The sequence below is a fragment of the Podarcis liolepis genome, assembly GCF_965112155.1.
Source record: "Podarcis liolepis genome assembly, chromosome: 10".
NCBI classification, from domain to species: Eukaryota; Metazoa; Chordata; class Lepidosauria; order Squamata; family Lacertidae; genus Podarcis; species Podarcis liolepis.
In genome coordinates this window covers 18862233-18882788 of record NC_139562.1, presented here as the reverse complement: position 1 = coordinate 18882788, position 20556 = coordinate 18862233, and the positions used below count along the sequence as shown (strand labels likewise).

The following is a 20556-nucleotide window of genomic DNA, read 5'->3' as shown; positions in this document are numbered from 1 at the left end:
TCTATCTATCTATCTATCTATCTATCTATCTATCTATCTATCTATCTATCATCTATCTATCTATCTATCTATCTATCTATCTATCTATCTATCTATGTGAGAACATGAGAACAGGTCTATATTATGTATTTATGTGAAATAAGAAGCTGCATAATTGCAAGTGCGGCAAAGAAGAACAGCAGTATGTTTGCTCACTTCCCAGTTCTCTTGGCAGACCAATCTTAGGGACCAGTTACATATTTTTGTTAGCAGATCAGCAATTTCACATTTAAAAACTCTCAGATGGATAGCATCTGGAAGCAGTGATTTGTTCATAAGAATTTTATCTCTTGTCACAACTATTTGTATCAGTTCTTCAGACTCCCTTTCTTTAGAAGTCAACTCAAGCACAGTATTTGCCCTACATTTTTTGCCGTGAAGACTAGCAAAATTATTCATTTGGTTGCTCTGCAGTCTTCTTTTCCTCCTTTAGCACACTTTTAATTCCCTTACCATCCAGTGGTCAACCGTCTTCCTACCCTTCTGAAGCCTTTAAATATATATTTTTGTTATTCTTAATTATTTTAGCAATACACTCCTGTAATAATACCAATAGCAATGCATATAGCAATGACAATGACAATACATTAATAATTCGGTATTATTATTTGCATCCCTTTTGCATTTTTTGTCAACTTGTATTACTTTTATCAAAGTTTATGTTCCTTTTTGTTCTCCTCAATGTAACCAAACTTCCATTTTCTGAAAGAAGCCTTCTTGTCTCTAATCTGTTAGCTTCCTTGACTCTGCTCATTAACCATGCTGGCATTCTCTTGGATTTAGTGGTACATTTTCTAATCTGGGGGTATCCACTCCAGCTGAGCTTTTATTATTGTGATTTTGAATAACATTCAGTGGTTCTGGAGACAGCTGACCTTCTTGAATTTCCCTTTCAACTTCCTTTATACTGATCTGTCGTAGGATTTTGTTTTGTTTTTTTAAAGAAATACTATATTTTGAAATAAACAAATCTTGAGCCAACTCTACTATAATCATAGACACTGTTGTTTTCCACATTATCAGAACATAGATTTATCTAATTCCTAGTCTATGCCTGAGTATGTGTGAGTTGCCCATTATTCCACACTATCTCTTTTTGAGGCCTCTCTGATTTCATTCTCCATCTCAAGAATACCCTGAGCATTTGGGGCAATAGAACGACAGCAGATCCCCATCAATCAAACTGAAAATTTTAAAAAGTGTTGATGTTAACGGAACTGAACTTTCATTTCAGAAGGAAAGCACCCTAGATAACTGCTGTAGCATAGTGGTTAAAGACTAGGCTGTGAATCAGGAAGTCCTCGGTTCAAATCTTGCCCCTGCTAGGAAATAATTAGCTGGCCTTAAGGCAAGCCATTTTTTACATCAATCCCCTCACCCCAGTAGAAGCTGGTCAGTTTGGGAGAAAGAGGCACTGCCCCACCAACCTCAGTCTGCTCTCAGCTAGTCATCATGTGGCTGCCTTCTTACACCCTGCCCATGGAGTGGCACCGCCTGTCAGCTTCCTGCTCCTCCATATTCCTTGTAGAACTCATCAGGGAGGAGCAATGGGGCAAACCTGGAATTAATTGACTTTGCCTGTCATTTGGCTCTGGCACCATCTACTGTTGGCCTCCCTGCCTTCTGCCCTGCCAGTCCCAAAGAGCACCAGCCACCAGCGCCGCTGCTACCTCCCTGTTTGCAGTATGAGGGATAATACTGAATTGCCTTACAGGGTTGTTTATAAGGATTTAAATGAGATAATGCATGTTAATTACTTTGAACCCTCGCAAGTGCTATACAGATGTTAAGTATTATTATTATAGGTTCTATTCAACTAAGTTCTTCTCAGGGTGGACCCACTGAAATAAGTGAACCTAAGTTAGCAATAAAATAAAAAAAAATTCCTTCCAGTAGCACCTTAGAGACCAACTAAGTTTGTTATTGGTATGCGTTTTCGTGTGCATGCACACTTCTTCAGATATACTGAAGAAGAAGTATCTGAAGAAGTGTGCATGCACATGAAAGCTCATACCAATAACAAACTTAGTTGGTCTCTAACGTGCTACTGGAAGAATTTTTTTTATTTTGTTTTGACTACAGCAGACCAACACGGCTACCTGTAACTAAGTTAGCAATGCCCATTAACTTCAGTGGGTTTTCTTTGAGTAAGCCTAGTGTTAGATGCAACCCTGTTTATTACACATGTGGGGAGAAAATGCAACAACACTCAGTATATTAAGAAACAAAATTGTGGATAGAGAGAGCCAGCGTGGTGTTAGTGGTTAGTGCTGGACCAAGGACCTGCCCTGCCCAGCCATGAAACTCATTTGCGTGGCCTTGGGCTAGTCAGTCTCTCAGTCTAACCCAACCTCAAAGGGTTCTTGTGCAGATAAAATGGGGAGGAAGATGGCCATATACACCATCTTGAGCATATTGGAGAAAAGGTGAGATATAAAAGCAATGAATACGTAGTAGAGTATCTTTATATATCTCTATCTCTATCTCTATCTCTATCTCTATCTCTATCTCTATCTCTATCTCTATCTCTATCTCTATCTCTATCTCTATCTCTATCTCTATCTCTATCTCTATCTCTATCTCTATCTCTATCTCTATATCAAAACATAGAACATGGATTCAAGTATGATTAGGATCTACTTTTGCAGTTGATGAGCTAAATGTACACTGTGTGTGCAGTCTTGTGTGCTTAAACAGATAGACCTTGTCTTTTTAATTTTTTTTAATGTGATTCTTCTTCCTCCATCCAGCTTGTCTTTTGGGGACACAGAATTGCAGTGGGAAGGGGTGGGACAGCACAAGGATTACCTTTGTTTGGAGGGGGAGCTGGGAGCCCAGTTTATAAGCACAAGAGCACACACAGTCTGGCCAACAGACCCTCAAGCTCAGGAAAAGTCAAAGGTCAGTTTGGAAAGTGATTTATCGCCAGCCATTCACTCATGGTTTCTGAGAACTGAGTAAAAGGCATAGGGCAGAGAGGGAGAAGGATATGAATCAGAGGAAGAAATCAGGACACAGATCACTTCTGTGTGCTGTTTAACTTTACAGGACTTACCCCCACAACACACACACTTAATGACAGCAATAAAAACTGGGACCAGCCTATGGCACCCACTAAGACTGTATTATGGCATGCCAGCCATCTTAAGTTGGTTAAAGAATCTGATAAAAGCCTAGATCAAGGGGTCTTAGCCATTTGTGTGCCCAGCCCCCTTGGCCAAACAAAAGCCGAAACAATACTCCCTTTCTATACACAAGGCCTCACAAGAGCCTATCAAGCTGCCTTCTGTCAAGTCAGACTTTTGGTCTAGGTAGCCAAGCTCTGTCTGCTCTGTATAGCAGTGGTTCTTCAAAGCCTTGGGTGGAGGTCTCTCCCCTGCAACTTAACAGTTCAACCTAGTGCCTTCCACATGCAGGGTATCTGCCCTGTTACTGAACTATCCGTCTTATCTACTGAAGGTGGGTGGCAATGCATTAACCACCAAGGCCGCATTTAGATTGGTTGCATACAGCGGGGGGCTTCTGAATGTTGTTGGACTCAGCCCCACTCAAGATGTTAAATGGTCAAGGATGATGGGAATTGTAGTCCAGCAACAATTTGGAGGGCTGCGACTTCCCCATCTCTGGGTTACACTCTCTTTTGCCCCATATCTTCTTAGCCCTAGCCACTATGCATTGGTATCAGTATCGGTATAGGTATAGGTATTGTAAGCCTGCAATTTATGCACATTTAACATTCAGCTTTATGTGCTCGGCATTTTTTTTTTTTTAAAAGAAGTGAGCAGAACGGGGGGGGGGGAGGGGCATCTGGGGAGAAAGACTTTGGCAATCCCACCTGCCATTACACCCAATGTGTTTTGACTAGAAGTGATTTTCGCTTTAGGCACAATCCCCGGAGTGTAACCCCTGCGTAAGCTGCAGGCTTACTGCAATGTGTGTGTGTGTGTGTCCCCTGTACTGCTTCCAAAAATGCCTAGGCTTTGGCAGGTCTTCAGGGGAATGGAATTCCTCGGTTGGTGGCTACCTGCCAAAGAAGGCTCTCTGCTCATCCTTGTGGTCTTGATTTGGTAAGCTGAAGAGGGCATCCCCAGTCACTCTTAAAGGTCATAGTGGAGTGTCAGAAAGATAAGGGCAGCCTCTTGGGTATGCTGGAACCAGGCCATTTAGGGCTTTGAATGTCATCCCTAACATCTTGGATTGGGTCCAGAAAGGGATAGGGAGCCTTTGGTCTCTCATTCTGTTTTACGTACAGTTTTTAACTGATCCCTACAGTCCCAAGCATTGGTAACTTCAGAGCACTCTCGTCACTTATCAGTCTTTGCCCAACCATGAGACATATAGTACATCTGCCTATACAGCATACACTTAAAGCTCCTCTGCAAAGGTTGAGAACTGTAGTTTACCCTTCACAAAGCTGCAATTCCCAGCACCCTTACCAATCTACAGCTCCCAGGATTCTTGGGGGGCTGGATGTGCTTTACATGTGCTTTAAAAGTATGGTGTGCAAACGGCCTCATCAGGAAAAACAGGTTATATGATGTGATGTGTACTTTGAGCAGTGTGAAAGAGTGTTTTAAGAACTTATGCACAATTAACTCATGGAATTCATTGTCACAAGAGGTGGTGACAGCCACTAGCTTAGACGGATTTAAAAGGGCAGTAGACAAATTCCCCATTAATGACTACTTGTCATAGAATTGTAGTGTGGGAAGGGACCACAAGCATCATCTAGTTCAACCCCCTGCAATGCAGCAATCTTTCACTGAAAGTAAGACTCGAACCCATGACTTTGAGATTAAGAGTCTCATGCTCTACCACCTTGCTACCTCCAGGAGGCAGCTTGCTTCCAAATTATCAACTGTTGGGGGACAACAAAGGGTAGCTGCTGTTGCCCTGATGCTTTACCTGTGGACTTCCTGATTGGCCACTGTGGGAAACAGGATACTGAACTAGAGAGGGCTTTGGGCTGATTCAGCTGGGCTCTTCTTATGTTTAGCATTTTTGTTCACTTCCATTTTGCTGCAAAAATACACCAAACTGACAGCGTGGGAAGCTGCCAATCAGCCTTCCTTATGTACAGCTTGGTTATAGAAGCACTCCTGGTGGGAGCCTTAAAATAACCTCAGAAATCCAGCAGTGTAAGGACTTATGTCTTGGATTTTTGGCCAAGTGTTGTGTGTTGTCAAGATAAATTCTGCCACTGCGTGGATAAAACCATCTCTCCACACTTTTATACCTTGCTTTTTATACTACAGTTACTGCATCACTTGTTGAATTTCCTTCATTAGCTCATTCTTTTCATTTCAGTTGTCAAGGGACCAAAATATTTCCTTTCTGTTTTGCTGAGGAACGGGGGAAATGCCACATATTAACTGGCAGACTCTACAGACTTTCTAGTAAGCAGAGGATGTGTGGCTTCACAGTTATAACAGAGAAGGGGAACCTGGTGCCCTCTAGATGCTGCTGGATTGATCATCCTTGATCAATGGCCATGCAATGTCTAGGGGGGTATAAATTTGCTTTTCTCTGTGTTAGAGTGCTTGGCTTTGACTTGTGAAGAAGGGTGAGTTTGAAGCTCTGTTCAGTCATGATGCTGACAAGCTGATTTGGGTCAAGTTACCCCATTCATCCAAAACTACCTGACACAGTGATTTACTTAAACATTGAGCCCTTGGAGAAAAGACAAGGTAAAACTGTAACAAATACACACACAGGCCTGGTATAACACTAACCCATAGTTTGTTTAACAAACCATAAGTTAACAGCAAGTTGTCCCACAGACAATTTTTCCAAAGCTTTTTTGCTTTGCAACTGCTTTTGCCTACTGCCTTTGACATTTGTTGGGTGTCTGAGATGAGGTGGTCAGACAAACCATGGTTAAGGAAGGGTTCAAGATTCATATATGATGAAATGCCATAGTTAAAACAAAGATTGATTCATAAATCAATAAATCATGTCTTCAGGTCATGGGTTGTTGGCAGTAAACTAACCACAGTGAAGATGCTAAGCAGGGTTTACACATAACACTGAGCCACAGTTTAATAAACCATAGTTTATTAAATCATTATTTAGTGAAGTAGGGTAGAGACATATTTAATAGGTAAAATAGAGGTGTATGGTAACATTCCTTCTTCCTTTCCTATAGTCCTTAATGAAATACTGGAGAATTCCTGTCTCAGTTATGTCAGTTATCAAAATTGCTTGCTATCAAAATTCATTGTGTGTTCCCTGCTTAGTATCATGGTACAGTAATGTATCTCTAAATCTAGAGAGCTCCACTTTACACAAATGTTTGCTTATCCAAATGTTTGGAATATTCTCAAGGGCCATTTGGATAAACGATTCTGTATTTGTAATTGCTTGATTAAGGCTAAGCCCAAAGAAAATAGAAACCCAGTTCTCTGGATTCTAGAAGAGCCATACATTCTTGGCAACGTCACAAGGAGGCTGTTGGGCAATTCTGCCTAGTCTTCCCTTTCTTTAGATAAACATGGATGGAAAGGCAGGACAAAACTCCTGCACTAGACAGAGCACATCCTGTTATCTGAATGGTTTGTGAAGTCATGTAGCCAAAGAAAGGGACCTCAGCTCATTGGTAAACCACATCTTTTGCACATATGGGAACCCAGATTCAATCTCCAGTTCAAATAATGTCAAGTAAAAGGGTCAGGAAATATCTCTATCTAAGACTTTGGAGAGCCATTGATATTCAGAATATACAATAGACATGTAATTTTATTTTTCACAGCTGTTGGTTTTACTTATATTTTGATAATTTTTTAGGCTAACTGGTTTTTAACATTCAAGTTTATGACTATTTTAATTAACGTTTTATAGTAAACAATTTAGAGGTTATAAATGATTAAGTGGTAACTAAATCCAGTTAAATAAAATAAAATAGATGGACTATTCTAAGGCAAGAATAGCAAATACGATGCCTTCCCTATGTTTTTGAATGACAACTCTCATCAGCCAGCATACAAATGCACGTAACACCATCAGCATGTATACAACCACCATTTGGGGAAGGGCTGTAGCTCAGGAACAGCTGAGCTTTGCATGCAGAAGGTCCTAATTTAAATTCCCAGCATTTCCAGGTAGGGTTGGGAGAGAATCTTCTCTGAAATCCTGGACAGCCACTGCCAGGCAACATAAAGAATACTGGGCTAGGTGAACAAATAGGAAGCTGCCTTATATCAGATTAGGTTCTATTCTTTCCTTGATTCCACTCCACAACACCAGTTATTTCCAAGAACTGCTTGGAAATTAAACTTCCCCACCGCACCCCACAGGTACACACATGCAGAAGACCCCTACTTGGGAACAAGAGAGGGAGTCATATGGAGGGCAGCAGCCATATTATATTATACATACCTTTATATTTTGTATGTAAGATTATTGCAGTGCCCTGGGTCCTGGCATGCAATCAATGTGAACTAAATGAACTAAGCCTTTGGGATGCTGTGTGTCAGCTTGATGGACTGTTTCCTCCAGGTGCAGAAAGATTCTACTTCAGAGCTGATGAATGCCTGATAAAAGACAGAGAAAAGTCTCCATCACTAGAAACGTGGTTAAATATTCTGAAGAATTGTACTAGTTTAGTTTGAGTAGCTCACACTATGGGTTGAATTCAAAGCAGTGCTAATGAGTCAATGTAAGCATTTTTACTTTCTTAGTGGAATGATCCTCATTCTCCGTCCCACCCCATCCCATCAGACTTCAGAATTGCCACCTCAAATGTTCCAGAATCATTTCAAATGAAGGGATTGTAAAACCACACACACACAAACATGCCTGCTTGAATTCTGCCCATTATAATCCAGTAGGATGACAAAAGTGTTTAACCTTAGCTTGATCATGCCCACTGTGCTCTCAAGTCTTTGGGTAATGAGATGTGTGCTTTTTAATTTTCTTTACACATCTAGAGGGGGTCCTTTTTGCTCCTCATAGCTATGGTCTTGCAACCATCAAATGCTGGGTTTATAACTTGTACATCAAGATTAATTTAAGTTGTATCAATGGGGGAAAGCGTATTTGTGTGTGCACTGATTAAAAGAATGCCGGCCTGTCCCAAATAACCTCAGTGTCTCATCACTGATGTTTCCCAGAACTGAGGCCAGACAGTTTGTCTTTCATTATGTAGTATTGTCTAAGAAACATTGTTTAACTGATATCGGATGGGAAACTGCGATGGTTCTGAGTGTTGTGCCTAGGGCATGGAAATTCCCATTAACCAAAGCAGTGCAAATTATATATAGCTAGTAAGATCTGTAGGTTACACAGCCCATCTTTCTTCTTGACTCCATCCCCCAAGGGTCAGCGAGGAAATCTCGTTGTGGAGAGTACACCACTTCAGCTCCAGTTCCAAGAGCGAAGGACCACCCGTTCTACTACATCAGCAAACAAGCTACCTCTGGCACTTAAAAAAGCATTAGTGTTAGGAACTGTCAGTCAGAATCCCACCCTTTTGTAGTCTGTCCTACATATTCAGGTCACATGAGCTTTACTGCTCTGGGGAGGCTGACTGGTTCCCATGGGGTGGGGGGGAGGAAGAAACTGGAAATGGGTTGTTTGCCAATTCAGATAAGGACCAGTTCTAATTGTTTGTGGTTGGTTTTTTAAAAAAAATAAATCAGCAACATGGTGGTGATTTAAAAGAGGCCTTCACTTTGTGTACATTTGCTGTGATGGAGTGAAGGGCTTTCTCTTCCACTCCCCCACCCCCCAAATTCTTCAATTTTGGAAAACTTTTCCATTCTTGGAAAGAACTAAACTAAGGAGGGGGACTTGTGTCTCTCCCGTTGTTGCTGGACTCAAATCCCATCATCCCTCGGCCACAGGGTCAATGGTCAGGGCTGAAGGAAGTCAAAGTCCAACAATGCTTGGAATCTACCTATTCCCCAGTCCCTTTCTAAATTATTCTCAACCTTTCCACACCTTGATGTTGCCATTTCCCAAAGTAGGAAATGGGGTATGTAGGCGAGTGAATGTGTTATTTTACAGCTGAACGCGTAAATCTGTCAATTTCTGTTTCTCTCAGTTTCTGATTTTTCCATTCTTAAATTCAGTTCTCCACATTTTCAGATCCATTTGTAATTTATTGTTATTTTTATTGCAATTATTAATAAGTTTTGAATAGATTTTATGTACGTAGATACCTTTAATTTTATTAATGATTAATTGTTTATTTAATTATTATTTTTTCTATGTTTTTAGTGATTCTTGTTTTTATCTGTAAGGGGAAAAGGCAGGGTATAAATAAATACAGAATGAATATATATATATATATATATATATATATATATATATATATGCCATATTGAAAATTCAACAGCATTTTAGTGTAAATTTCTCCTAAACTATAAGTTACTGTATACAGTTTTGCCTAAGGTAATTTATTTATATGTAACTTTCACAAATATATCCATTTTTGTGCAAATTACTTAGCTAAATAACTGTATCGTACTGCAAAATTTGGTGAAGGGGGAATTCCAAAGGATAGCTGTGTTTTGGTTCACATATTGTTCTGGAAAGAGCGAATCAGGTAGGTTTGCTTTTAAATGCAAACTTAATTGACTTTTTCCCCTTATCCCTAACTGGGGCTCCTGTTTTCTCCCCACTATTGTAGGTCAGCTGTAGTGTTCTGCACCAAGTGCGATGTAGCCTTGGGTCGAAAAAGTTTCCCTTCCGCTGCAGTAGAAGATAGCTGTATATCAGGTGTTTGGTCCTCCAAATGTTGCTGAACTAGAGCTCCCATCAGTTGCAGCAAGCATGGCCAGTGGCTAGGGAGAATGGGAGTTGTAGTTCCCAAATTCCCTGCTCTATGTGCAACATGACTAGAAGATAGAGTTTTCAGTACTATAATGAAGTTCAAAGTTCTGTCATACATGAATCTACTCCAGGTCCGTCCGTCCCCCCCCCCCCCCCAAAAAAACCTGTCTTACTTTCAGGAGCCTAATTTGAATGGAAGAAGGGGTTGGAGTTGGAAAACCTTGCCAATCTGCTGAGAAGCACGCAGAAATTGACTGGTAGATCTCAATCTCTCTTCTGTCCACCCCTGTTCCATTGCTACTGGCAACCACTCTGCAAGGTCTCTAGCAGAGACCTTTTTTATCAGCCTATTAATCAGAGATTCTTTTAACTAGATCTGCTGGGATTGAGCCTGGAACCTTGTGCATGCAAAGTGTGTGCTTTACCATAATCCAGGGAGAGAAACCAGGGACATGATGCAATATTAAAGGTCCAGTCGTGGCCAACTCTGGGGTTGTGGCACTCATCTTGCTTTATTGGCCGAGGGAGCTTCCGGGTCATGTGGCCAGCATGACTAAGCCGCTTCTGGCGAACCAGAGCAGCGCACGGAAACGCCGTTTACCTTCCCGCCGGAGCGGCACCTATTTATCTACTTGCACTTTGACGTGCTTTCGAACTGCTAGGTTGGCAGGATTACACACACCTTACTTCCTGAGAATCACCTCCAGTGCAAGGATTAAACAAAACTGATATTGCAAGAACGAGATCCCTTCTGGCCCCAACCCACTCTCCCTCCCAACCAGCCAGCCTCCAGAATTGTTTAGCCTTCTTGACATCTCTATCCAAGGTGTTCAGCAGGAGTTAACATCGTCCTCTGAAAACAATCTGATGCTATGTACTGTTTAAGCCATGTGCCACTACCACATGGACCTTAGAACTGTAGAGTTGGAAGAGATCCTTGGGGATCATCTAGTCCATGTAGAGACTGGGGATCCTTTGCTATAATTATTGGTCAACCACATTCCAGGCCCAGGTCACAAGGCAAAGTTTGCACTCTTTCCCCACTTTTGTTGTTTCCTGGTTTCGCTTTTACAGCCCATATGGGATTAGCTCTATGTTCCTGATGTGCTTGGGCTATCATTTCAGGAAGAATCCTATTCAAAGAACTGATAGCTTACTGGGTAGTCTAAGGGCATCAGCTGTCTACTCTGCCTACTATTCCTCATTGAATCAAAAGTTTTAAACAGCGGCCCTCTCTGTGTCTACAGAAAATGTTTTGTTAAGTTAGATTTGGACAAGCATCTCACTCCTAGACATGTGCATATGCTGCAAATACTCTCAGGTTGCTTCCAGATGGCCTGTTCTCGATGAATGTTCATCCTGATCCACTTGCAAAGTTTGAGGGAAAGTGATATATGTCTCCTATTTATTAAGCATTCATTCTGATTTGTTTGTGGGGATGTTATATTATTATTGTTATTATTTTTTATTATTTTTTATTATTTTTATTATTATTATATACCATCCTATACCCGCATTTACACTTTCCAGTGCATTTGCCCATCACTTTCTGTATGGCAAAAGTTCATTTAAAAAAAAGTGCTGAACCTCCTTCAATGCCAGTAAATTTTAGCTGTGCGATTAGAACCCCATAGCAAAAACAGTGACAGTTGGGAAGCAACATCAGTAGCTTGCCCAGATGCTGTTAAACTGTCATCTTAGGCTGTGTAAGTCCAGTCCAAATTACAAAAGATGTGAAAGCTTGCATTGACATGGAATGCTTTACGGTGGCTGCAATGCCTTTTGACTGGAGTGCATGCTTTTTTGCAATGCCTTTTGACTGCAGTGTAAATTATCCCATATTATACACAGTCCCTCCACCTAACTTGGCACAGTGCAACTCTTAGTCTACAGCAGTGTGATGATGATGGAGGCTATTGCCAACACAGCTGCAGAGTTATGTGTTAATAGGACATCACCGCTTGCAATGCCATTGCAGTTTCATAGCTCTTGATTATGTGCCTGTGCAGTGCCCTATCCTACACTAGCCTGTTTAAATTGGCTGTGGAAACCCTGGCAAGAGATCTTGCTTCATAATGTGAGCTCAGTGTGCTTTGGCAGTGAAAAAAGTGGTGGAAAAGAAAAGCAAATTGATAGAGGATAAGTCTATGAATGGCCAAGATTGGGCGTCTGGCAAGACCTGCTTTTCAGCAAGTGGGTGAGGGATAGCAAAAGGCAGGTTGAGGTTGGTAGAAAGCATCCCGTTTGTCCTCATGGACGAGCCTCTAGTGCTGGTTGGCTACTGTGGGAAACAGGATGCTGGACTGGAATATGGAACTTTTGTTGTTGAACTACAAGTCCCATCCACCCCAGTAGGTATGGCCAATCTCTCTGCATTCCTGTGTTGCATCCCTGTATTAGACTGCTCTGGCAGTGTTCATCTTCTGTTCCCCAGCTTGCAGCATGGCTAATCTCAATACATTCAATACTCAATACATGTATTAGGTCATTCTACCTAATGTTTAACTTCAGCATGCCACGTCTACCTAAATTGTTTCTCGGCCAATCCTCAGAAAGCATGACAAATCTTTGACCATCCTCTTCTTTCCTCAATCTTTTGAAAGTATTTGTAGACCCTTGAGGTATTGTACTCTATCCTCCTTAATCTTTTTGTCCCTTTGGGCTAAGCATACGCAGGTTCCTTCAGTTGTAACAGACTTAAAAACAAGATTTAAAATATATATACTTAGTGGAAGCACACAAACAAATTCAAACATTTGGTGATCATGCAAACAAGCTGTCTTATCTCATGGATAGCCCCTTTGCTGTTACCCTGACAGCTGTGACTCAGCAGTGTAGGCCATTTTGGGGGTGAGTGAGACATAGGTTGTTGAGGTCCCCATCCCTAATGAAAATAGTCTCCAACCACTGTCAAATCACAAGTCACATCTGTCTCCATTGACTGATCCATAAAAATCACAGACCTGCTGCTTTGCAACACTTATCACAGCTTAAAATCATGGATCCAATGTACAGGTCCTCATGAATCCTCATATTTTTGTACAAGGCATCACCACAATTCAGGACAGTTTCAGGGTACTCAAAATAAAGTACTTCTTCGCCCAACACACAGTTAAAACTATGGAATTCACTACCAGAAGAAGCAGTGCTAGCCACCAACTTGGATGGTTTTAAAAGAGGATAAGATACATTCATGAAGGAGAAGACTATCAATGGCTACTAACCCTGATGGCTATGGAGGCCGTAATACTTCTGAATACCAGTTGCCAGAAACAACAGGAGGGGAGAGTGCTGTTGCGCATAGGTCCTACTTGTGTGCTCCCAAAGGCGTCTGGCTGGCCACCATGAGAACAGGATGCTGGAGAGAGTGCTGACTTGGGAACCAGGATTCAAACCCCACTCAGCCATGAATCTCACTTGGTGACCACGGGCTAGTCACTGCCTCTCAGCCTAACCTACCTCACAAGGTTGTTGTGAAGATAAAATGAGGAGGAGACGTATGTATGCCACCCTGAGCTCCTTGGAGGATATAAATGTAAATCTTCATCATCATCCAGCAGACTCTTCTTATGCTGAAAAGTACAATCAGTATAGATGTGATTTGTCTTATGTATAAATTATGAAGAGGATCTGCACCTTGGATGACTGTAAACTGTAATCTGATGGTGTTTTTGTGGGGGGACAAAATTCAAGAGGATCCATTTTAATTCACTGCAGCTGAAAAGCAAAGTGTGTGTGCGCGAACAACTTTGTCTCATTCTGTTATCTGTGGGGTGGAATGACTTGGAGGAGGTAGGGGCAGATGCACCAGAGGAGGAAGTGCCTACAGCACTTTCTCAAAATTCCAGATGTGCCTGTGGGTCCAGAAAGCTTGGCAACTGCACACAGTTCTTAAAACTACATGATATTTTGCCCTACATGGAACTTGGCAATATTTAGCCAAGCTGCAACAGGCCCGTGAACAAAGTTCCCCTCTCAGATGCCTGGGAGCCAAAGTGTTAAGTTTCTGCAGACATGCATGGAGACCAACATCCCATCTCATAAAACACATTTACCTTGGGGTGAGAAAACCTGGCACCAAACACTCGCTCCAGCCAGTGCAAAGCTGAGGCAATGTTTCCCTCTAATTAGCTGGTATTTGCTATAATAGCTATTATGTTTCTGGTTATAAAGTCCTGAGGACAATGGCTCCTTCTTTCTTTACCCAAGGGTTGGGGGGGGGATGAAGGAAAATCTGGGTTACTATTCCCCCCCCCACTGATTCCCCCCTCCCTTTTGCTGTATCACAAAAGATAGGAGGTTCTGCCGAAGAGGGGACAAGGATGGAAAACATGTTAGGCTATGAAGGAAACTAGACAAAGCCTTCAATTCTCTTCATTTTTTATTGAATCACTAGTATTGAGGGTGACCCATTTCTCAAAAAATATCACACAATCAGCAGTTCTACCTTGAGCAAGAAGCGAGGCTTGGAACCCAGACAGTGTTTGAGTTGAGAGACAGATGGGAGAAAATATCTATCAGCTATCTAATATCCAGTCTCCTTGATCAGTGCTCTTGATGATGATGGGTTGTATCCAACTAATGTTCACTCAGAATAGGCCAATTGAAATGAATGAACCAAAGTTGTGTCCATTCATTTCAATGTATCTACTTGTAAGTATGAGTAGCATTAAATGCAACCTGGTTATAAAAAATAATATACTGTCTTCTGTATATGTAGTGTCTTATACCAGGGAAAGCAAAAATGGACAGGTCTCCCTGCCTTCAGGGAGCTTGCAAACTAAAATAGGCAATGGGGAAAGTGACAGAAGAACAGGAAGTTAAGGGCAGGGAGGGAAGGAAGTAGACAAATGACATCATATGTGCTTAAACCAGGGCTGGAGAACCTGTGGCTCTCCAGTGATAATTGGACTGCCATTCCCTTCACTCTTAAATAGTGGCCACTGGCTTGGAGTCCAGCAACGTCTGGAAAGCCAAAGGTTCCCACTCTTGATATAGTGGATATTATTGGACTTCAGCTGGAAAGGCTGGGATTAAATTCCAGTTCAGCCATAATGCTCAAAGGGTCGCCTTGGGCAAGCCACTATATCTGAGCCCAATCTACCTCGCAAGTTTGTTGTGAGGATAAAATGGGACAACCCCATGTTTGTTATCCTGAACAACTTGGAGGATAGAAATCAGCACTGGCCCAAGACATTTTGCTACCTGAGGTGAAGGACAGGATGGCATCCCCATTTTATCTACAGAAACCAACTACTGGCAGCTGCATCTTACTTAAATCATTGGCAGCTGCAACCTTTGCCACACCTGAGGGCAGCAGGGTAATTTAGAGGGTCCTGGACAGGCCATGTGGCACACGCAGCTCTGTCCTCCAAAGAGGAATTGGCCTTGGAGCTGCCACTGCTGCTTCCCCCATCATCTGCTGCCTGAGGTGTTCACTTCATTCTGCCTAACAGTAGAGCCGGCCCTGATGGAAATCCATTTCAATAAATGTTATTGCAACACATGCAAGCATGTAGCTTCCAGTTCCAGCACAATTAGAACAGAAAGTAATTTTATTTGCAGTGCCCCCTAATTGCATTAAAAATTGAAACTAATTACATCTCTCCTTAATTACAAATTATAAAATAAAGAAGGCGTTTAAAATCTGCACAGCCTATTGTAACAATAACAATGGTATGTAAACTTGCCAGCACCAATTAGAACACCCTTCTGCCTCAGGAGGCTGAGATCACCAAGAACAGTTTTTACCCTGGAAATGCTTGGCATCAAGTCTTGAGGTCTGTTTCTAGCTTATAACATGGCTAAAGAACAACAAAAATCTGAACTTGAATGCATGACAGAGGTCTGCATGATGGGTGGGGAACCTGTGGCTTTTCAGATGTTGGACTACAACTCCCATCATCCCTGATCATTAGCCAAGTGGCCTGGGACTGAAGACAGTTGTAGTCCCAACAACTTCTTTAAGGGCCACAGATTCCCCACCCTTCTGCTATGCACGAAGGCTGGTATTAGGCAGTACAGAACTGGTCCAACTTAGCTAGATCACTCTTGAAGAGTTTTGGAGAAAAGAAAGGGGAACAGTAAAATGGGCAGAAAGAGAAATATACTGTTGTCAAACTCTAGCCACAAGGATGGCATATTTGTTTTGAACAAGTTAGTTATTCTTGGATTTTGGAAAGACATTCTGGAGAAGATCAGGGATACTACTGCCTACATTCATAATCCAAAAACTTCTTTTAAAATGTTGGAAGAGGACTGCAAACTGATAACACATGTCTGTTAATTCCAGCTAGAATCTGAATTGCAACTTTCTGGACATTTTCTGCTGTTAGGTCTATGTTGGATAGGCTTGGATCTGGACAATATCCTTGTTGACAAAACATGTCGGAAGACTGAAAGAAGGAACAAACAAATCCAAGTTTATTAAAAGACTTTATTCATTCCTTACTGGGATGCTAATTTTCAAGGTGATATATGGGGGTATGGGGGCTGTTTTCACATCTGTAAATATCTATAATTCTCTTTTTAAGTCTTGGAAACTATAATATAAGAATAGCCTTGCTGGATCAGGCCATCTAGCCCATCCTCTTGTTCTTACGGTGGTCAGCCAGATGCCCATGGGAACCTTCAAGTAGGACCTGAGTGAATCATTTACACACTTTTCATAATAATAAAGATGAATTGGAAATTGAGGTATAGATAGAGAACAAACATAAATACAACCTCTTCCCATATGTTTGCATGCTGGTAGTGCTCCTGTTGTGACCCACCTTGGATCAGGCTGTGACACAACCCGCCAATTGAAGACCAGTAGCCTATAGGGATGATTTGATTATCATGATGGCCTGAGGTTTTGATATATGCACAATAAATATATTTTTCTGTTGAATTTGACACCTGGTTGCCTCTTTAAGACCTGAGAGGCTGGTATCAAATTATGGAACCCATGGATCAGGGTGCTTTTTATGTGTAACTTCCTCAGGAACTATCTACACAGAGGAACAGATGTGGAGGCAAGGGCAGGGCTGGCTAGCTGTATTTGTTAATCACTGCACTTGAGCATAGATTGTTGTTTTCACTGTGTAAATCCTGGCACCACTAGAGTTCGGCATCCTGCCCAGTGCTTGGTGTTCTTCTCTTTCATGCATTTTACTATAATTTCCACTGTGTGTGTGTGTGTGTGTGTGTGTGTGTGTGTGTGTGTGTGTATATATATATATATATATATATATATATATATATATTAATCAGGGGAGATTAATATATATATTAATCAGGGGAGTTCCCTCTCCAAACTCTTCTTGCTTTATGGAAATGTTTCACAGTACATGTGCCAGAATGCAGACGCCCAAGCTAGGTTTTGAAAAGCAGATTACTGTTTTCAGAGAGACAATAAAATGAACGGATCAGCTTGTCAACTGCCCAGTGTATTGCCTCATTGCTTCCATGTGCTACTCTTTTGGTATTCATGTTGGCTCTTATGTGTACGTTCTTGAGGCATAGATTGAAGTTATTTGTCTATGGTCCAGCACTGTATGCCTTATACTGGTGGATTTCTAGATATAGCCACAGTATGTCTCTGATAATTTACCAGAAAGCAAGTGCTACTAATTCAATAGTACACTTTCCTGCAGGTGTTCTTAGGACAGCATTCTTCTTGTCACACACATGGGGAAGGGAACAGAGACTTCCCAGTCAGCACAAGAGGATAGATTGATCAGTGTCCCCTAATCAAAGATATGTGTATTTGTTTGTGTATGTGTATTGGAATTCCAGTTCCATCTTCAGGCAACATATCTGAACTACAGAACTGGAACCAGTGCAATTTGGCTGGAGCAATTTGCAAGTATTGGTGCAACTGCGGTTCCATGCAATATGGCTGGTGCTTCTCCTTTAAATTTGGCAATCCCTGCTTCAGGCAGTGTCATGTTTCTTTCCCCAGCAAAGGGGAATGTTAAGTCCTAGGGTATCGTGGGCAAAATCCTCTTGGGACACTTTTGATGAGTGTTTGTGGCACCAGCATCATGTGAGATCAATAATGCTTGTTGGAGCGACGAGAAAACAAATACAATTCCTATCCACCATCTAGGTCAGTTGAAGTACTTGGATGAAAACTGATACAGTGCCACAGGAGTCACTGCCAGGAATTCAAGCTGCAAAACACATGAATGTCCATAGAAAAGAATGCTAGTGTCAAAATTCACACTCACAATACAGTGGGGAACACATGGGCAGGAGTGCAAGGAAACATCTGCTTCTACTACAGTGGGGCCCACACATGGTAATAGATGTGCTCTGCTTATATTTTACAAGCTTACTTAAAGATAGTCATTGATACCAGACAAAAAATCAGTGGCAAGTGAGATCTGAACAGAAATGCACAGCATTCAAACTGATGCCACTGACAATCTTATCCACAAGTGAGGTAAGGCTTATTAAACTCAGGGGTACTTATTTCTGATTGAGGCTGCAAGAGTTAGCTGGCATAGCACAACTTAGTCATTTAACTTTGCTTAATGGAGACCACACAAGGGGAGAGTACTCTTGTACTCAGATTCTGCTTGCGGGTTTTCCATAGGCAATGGGTTTCCCAGTGGTTGGCCATTGTGAGAACAGGACATGGGACTGAATGGGCCATTGGCCTGATCCCACAGGCTCTTCTTATGTTTATGTTCTTAATATTAGGTTGACAGTTAGGCACTGAAATTCCTGCTCCATTATCATTGTAGTTCCTCATTTGTAGGCAGGTAGGCAAAGATATTCTTCCACCTAAAATATTTGTATTAGAATCCCAGCTTCAAAATGGGCAATTCCTTTGCTAGGGACACTGCTTGACTGCGTTAAACACTAGGGATACTGGAGTGCTTGTGTTTATCCTCAATTACTGCTGTAATGAGTAGCTAACGTATTTATTCTGTGTATGTTTAAGCTTTGATTGAATTGCCACAGACATTTCATTGCCATTTGACACCATTGCATACAATCCTATCCACCGCCCACACATCTCTATGTCAACTTATAGGTAATATCCACAAAAGCTTATGCCACAATAAATTCGTACTTCTTTGGTTAACATCTGTTTGTCTCTGGAGACAATGAAAGAGTGCACCTTCAGGGGTAAAGTCAAACCATTGGAGAGTTACAGCACCTGCTGTGGCTGTAGAAACAGATATGAGAAAGACAGTTTGTTGCAGCTGGGGCACATGAAGGCATCCAGTTGTGTTGATGCAGCTGTACCATGGCGTTCCTTCTTTCTGCGCTCCTTTATGGTGCCACAAAAGCATTGTCACCATCTGCTAGAGCCCCATTCTTCCATTCCCATCTCATCCCATCCCAGATCATGGATTCCCGGTTCCTGAAACTGTTGAAGCCTCCCAAGTCAGTTTTTAAGAGCCTGCATATCTGCTCCTGTGACGTGAATAATGTTGGACTGCAGACGCCTGCTTTTCCAAAGGAGTTGAAGGCACTGCAAAGCTCTACAGCAGTGTGTGTGCATGCATGGGCAGTGAAAGAGCAGTTCATCTGCCTTTTGCTCCTCTGAAGCAGCTGAGTCTACAACAGGGAGGAACAAGGGGTGAAAGGCACTGAGTGTCAACTTTTAGCATGTGTCTGCATCAAGGGACTCATATGGGGGGCGGTGGTGGTGGTGGTGGTGAGATGTGTCCTGGTGATGGATTGGTATGTTAGTGGAAGGGACAAGTGGTGGGGTCAGGTGGTAGTGGGGAACTCAGTGGTGTTGAGAGTGTGCTAGTTTAATCGGTTGGGGAGGAAAGAATGTCAAGTATATGTGAGAACAGGAGCAAGCTCCAAGCTAGGGGGAATCTTGGAGAGTCAGGAATGAGGCAGCAGGAAGAGGGGGTGTTCCACGGAAGGAGAGGATGAAAGAGGAGATTAGTAGGGGAGACTGGGGAGAGCGAAGGGGTCAGGGCTTTAATGAAAAGGAACGTCTATGAAGTTCCTCACGGGACAGCAGTGTCGCCACGCCAGCAAGAAGGGTGGCAATCTAAAGTGGCGAGGAGGGGTGACTCTCGGGCTGCGTTTGGAAGAGACAGGATGACAGCGAGGGCTATATACACGGTGTGTGTCGCGAGGGGGGGTTGAGGGGGGTTGCCCCGGGGTGGTGCCCATCGCCGGCGCTGCTGCCGCGCGGGGCGGGTAGGAGGGGGGTGCTTGGGAGGGAGGGAGAGGCGGGCGCGGGGCGTGGGGGGAGGCGGGGCGGAGGTTGCTGCCTGAGCCCCCGGGATCGGTTCGGCTCGCCTTGCTCCGACCCTTTGCACTACAGTCGGCGCCGTCTTGCTGCTGCTGCTGTCGCCGCGGTAGTCAAAACTCCTACCGGCCTAAAAGTTGTCTGGTGCAAAATCCCTTCTGCAGCAGCAGCCCGAAAGAAAGCAAGAGCGCCAGCCAGCCAGCCGCCCGCCGCGGGCAGGAGGGAGGGAGGGAGCGTCGGCGACGGTGGATGCCTATTGCCCCTGTTGCTGCTGCAGCCGGCCAGAAGCGCGCGAGCGGAGAGGGGCGCATCCAGCCCGTTGGAGAGGAGCGGGGGGGCGCGTCCCCGGTGGCTCCCGAGCTGACCTTGCCTGGCCCGGCGCCTTCCGCGCTGCCAAAGGGCGACTCACCTGCTGCCTGCGCTGCGCCGGGACTAACTCGAGCGGGGCGAGGAGAACACACACTCGCACACACACACCGAGAGGCAAACTTGCCGCAGCCGTCGACGTCGCGGGGTTGGAAAGCGCGGAGATGCAG

At 43.0% G+C, this 20556-nt stretch overlaps 1 protein-coding gene across 4 annotated transcripts in view; it reads left to right on the top strand.

Annotated features, from left to right (window-relative positions):
• WNT5B (Wnt family member 5B) overlaps window positions 1–20556 on the top strand; it is a 131126-nt gene that overhangs the window by 10982 nt on the left and 99588 nt on the right. The window contains exon 1 of one of the 4 annotated variants that reach the window (XM_083461792.1): window positions 19439–19890. The exons of 2 other annotated variants lie outside the window; for them this stretch is intronic. In XM_083461792.1, the coding sequence (XP_083317918.1) occupies window positions 19747–19890 (144 nt within the window). In that variant the 5' untranslated portion in view covers window positions 19439–19746. Of the gene's footprint in view, window positions 1–19438; window positions 19891–20005 lie in introns of those variants that run through there. One more of the 4 variants, XM_083461796.1, reaches the window with a different exon arrangement.